The 3734-nt window shown below is 49.0% G+C and overlaps 1 protein-coding gene across 1 annotated transcript; it reads left to right on the plus strand.

Annotated features, from left to right (window-relative positions):
- The first annotated feature begins 276 nt into the window (after positions 1 to 276).
- LOC119878719 (ubiquitin carboxyl-terminal hydrolase 17-like protein 6) lies at positions 277 to 1884 on the plus strand. Its single transcript, XM_038589293.1, has one exon. It carries the CDS (start codon positions 277 to 279, stop codon positions 1882 to 1884), a length of 1608 nt encoding a protein of 535 aa, XP_038445221.1.
- The last annotated feature ends 1850 nt before the right edge of the window (positions 1885 to 3734 follow it).

The following is a 3734-nucleotide window of genomic DNA, read 5'->3' on the forward strand; positions in this document are numbered from 1 at the left end:
GAATAATCTGAAAGTTGCCTGTTGTGGGAGGCAAGAATAGGAGCTGGGCTGACCTGAATGGTCTCCGTCAGGGAGGGACCACACCCAAATCCCGTAATCCAATCAGCAATTAGAGTGGATTAGAGGACTTTGTGCCTTATCCCAGGGCCCAAAAGCCATAAAGGTGGAGGTGAGGTTCACTATCTGACATTTGGAAACTGGCACAGTGAGAGGAGCATCCCTTTGCGACCCGAAGCTCCTGGTTGAATGTATCTTGTGGACACTGTTTCTGCAGACATGGAGGCTGCCCACCTCCACCCCTCAGAGGAGCCTCAGTTCAGCGCCTCTCCCAAACCCCAGTCATGCTGGTCAAGGAGAGGCGGTGCTGAAGTCCACGGAGGACCCTCTGTGCCCGAGACGACATCCCCTGCATCAAAGACGCTCTCCTCCCCGACTGACCCGTTGGCTCCCGCATCAGCAGGGCTGCCTCCCACCAAGACGCCTCTGAGTTGGAAGAGCCTTTCCCAGGTGGGAGCCGGGCTTCAGAACATGGGCAACACTTGCTATGTGAATGCGACCCTACAGTGTCTGACCTACACAGAGCCCCTCGCCAGCTACATGCTGTCCCAGCAGCACGGGACCACCTGTAGGAGGCAGACATCCTGCATGCTGTGTACCCTGCAGGCTCACCTGACGCGGGTTCTCTGCCATCCTGGACGTGTGCTCCGGCCCCTGCCACTCCTGCTCGCCGCCTTCCACAGACACAAGCAGGAAGATGCCCATGAGTATCTCATGTTCATTCTGGATGCAATGCAGCAAGCGTGCTTGCCTGAGGACAAGCTCTCAGACCCTGAGTGTCCTCAGGACAGCACCCTCATCCAGCAACTCTTTGGGGGGTACTGGAGGTCTCAAATCCAGTGTCTCCACTGCCAAGGCATTTCGAGCACTCTGGAACCTTACCTGGACATCAGCCTGGACATCGGGGATGCTCACAGCGTCAGCCAAGCTTTGGAGCAGTTGGTGAAGCCCGAACTGCTGGAAGGTGAAAATGCCTACCATTGTAGTAAGTGTCTGGAGAAGGTGCCTGCGTCCAAGGTGTTGACTTTGCACACTTCCCCGAAGGTCCTCATCCTGGTCTTGAGACGATTCTCAGACTTGACAGGCAACAAAATGACTAAGGAGGTGCAATATCCTGAGCGCCTTGACATGCAACACTACCTGTCTGAGCAGAGGGCAGGACCCTTGGTTTATGTGCTCTATGCCGTGCTGGTGCACGCTGGGAGGAGTTGCCACAGCGGACATTACTTCTGTTTCGTAAAGGCAGGAAATGGCCAGTGGTATAAAATGGATGATGCTAAGGTCAGCGCCTGTGATGTGACTTGCGCGCTGCGCCAACCTGCCTATGTCCTCTTTTATATGCAGAAGACTGATCTGGAGAGAGACCTTGGGAGGGAGTCAGTCGAGGAGGGAGGACTCGCATCTCCCGAGGCAGACCCCACGGTGGTGGGTGAGGCCTCAGGAGAGCCGGCAACGGATCCCTCCGTGAACCATCCTGAGTTGGAGGAGCGTGGGGAAGAGACCTCCAGACAACAAATGACATTAGACCAGTGGAGATGCCTCCAAGAATGCAACCGCCCTAAGCCTGAACTTAATGTCAGGAGAAGAGAAATTGCTCTTCCTGCGAACGCAGTCATCCTTCACCACTCCAAATACAGACCTGAGATGCCGAAGAATCATCCTCAGCAGACCGTCGACCTGCTCACCACTGCGGCTGGGATGCTCCCACCTCAGGTGGCCGGGGACGTGGCCAAAGTCCCGCGTGTGCCAGGGAGAGCCCGACCTACCAAGAGGACGAGCAAGAAGGGACAGAGTTCTGGGGAAGCAGTCCAGGGATGTGTCTCCTAACTTTGGTGCACATGGGCGCACACACCCACACACAGCGTCACTCATCACTCCAAACCCGAACACAGTCCCATACTGGAATATTTTGTGTTGTGTGAAGTGTGTGTTCTGTATGTATGGAAGAACCATCTATCTGGTGTGTTCATGGGATATGGCCTTCAACTGAAACTAGGGACACTGATATTTAAACCTGGGTCTTTGTCATGATCTTATATTGGGATAGTGTGGATTTCATATGGGGTGTACAGGAACCTGCCTCTCCTTCAGCCTTGGGAGAGTGGGGGCCACTTGCAGGTGAGAGGCAGTGAGCAGTCAGGGTTGAGAGTGGATATGATGCTGAGGACCTGGGGTTGAAGTCAGTATGTTTGACCCTCCTCATGCTCCCCACTTCCCAATGCTTTTCTTCTATTTATATTGAAAGAATTTGTCTGAACACATAAGTATGTATTGGGTCTTGCTAGCGATGTGTCTTGGTCAATGCTTGGAAATTGTAGGAAGGAAATTAAGTGCTTACTTTTGGGGCAATAACTGCATCCAGACCTGATTGAACCACAGTGATTTTATTATGTTCCCATAACTCTCTCCCACATTAAGACTGAAGAGAAGCAAACTAACAAGGACTCTTATTCCAAAGGGAAATGCCCAGCCTCCCACTGAACATAACTTTTTACGACTATTTTGCTACCATCTGCTCTGTGGCACCTCCTGACCCAGAAGCAGTGGACTCTGGATTTCAGACCAGTTCAAATCAAATTTGGACCTGGGTTGATACCTCTGGAAAACAGTGCCAAGTTCATGAATCTAGCAAAAGCTTTTTGAGGTCAGGTTATAGTGTTCTGTGTTATCATTTCATTTCTTACAGAGGAGTTTGACAAGTTCTTTGTAGAATGGAAATTATTGCATGACCAGCAAACGCCTCTGAGTGTGACCGTAGATGTGCAGTTGTAACATCACATCATAATGTTATTTTCACTCTGTATTCAAACTTGGACATGCCACCCTTACTGGAGAGTAAGGGACATAGGATCTGTGCAGAAGAAATCATTTTTTTAGATTTTCATGTACCAAAGACAGATTAGAGATATAAAGTGTCAGGTTTCTTTCATGTCTGGGAATTGTGTTTCTTTTGACCAATACAGTTTATGTGTCATAAAAAGTGAGGGAACCTGTGTGCATGTCTTGCCAAGAGTTCCGTAAGAGGACCTGCAGGTATCCCCGTCCTCTGAAGACTGTCATAGGGAATGAGACAGCTCATGGACTCGGGGACTTGTCCTCCACAGCAGAGGACCCTGAGGAGGTGTTGGAATGAGGATATGTCCCCACCTGGACTGTTGTGGTGAACCAGCAATTCCTCCGCTGAACTGGATGGAAACGGTCAAGTCCACAACGTGCTGGTGTCCTGCTTTTGTGCGCCTACACATACACCCCCCACTACACAGATGCTACAGTTTTTCTTTAGGTAAATCTATAGGAATGTCAAAGCGTGCTTCCCAATCCGGAATGTCAAGTTTGTCTTAGTGAAATCATTTTCTAACAAATGTAGGGAAATCATCCTGGCAATTTGTAACTTGGTTGTAAACAGAAATTAACAAGTTAATCTGAAATTGTTTTATAAATGTCTGAATTTCTGATTTAGAAAAAGATCCCATCCAGAGTTCTGCAAATTACACCATGTTTTCTCCTAGAAGACATTTTCTGTACTTGATATTATTTCTCTGAAATTGTTATGCAGAATATTGCATCTGCTTTGTTTGTTTTTGCTCTAAAATGTTATTAGGAAGTGGTGTGGTTTTTTATTCTTAATAAAAAATTCCCACATATGATTTGGTGTGCAGGCTTTTTCTCCCCAGTAT

This window comes from Canis lupus, unplaced genomic scaffold (genome assembly GCF_011100685.1).
Source record: "Canis lupus familiaris isolate Mischka breed German Shepherd unplaced genomic scaffold, alternate assembly UU_Cfam_GSD_1.0 chrUn_S1855H2052, whole genome shotgun sequence".
In the NCBI taxonomy this organism is placed as follows: Eukaryota; Metazoa; Chordata; class Mammalia; order Carnivora; family Canidae; genus Canis; species Canis lupus.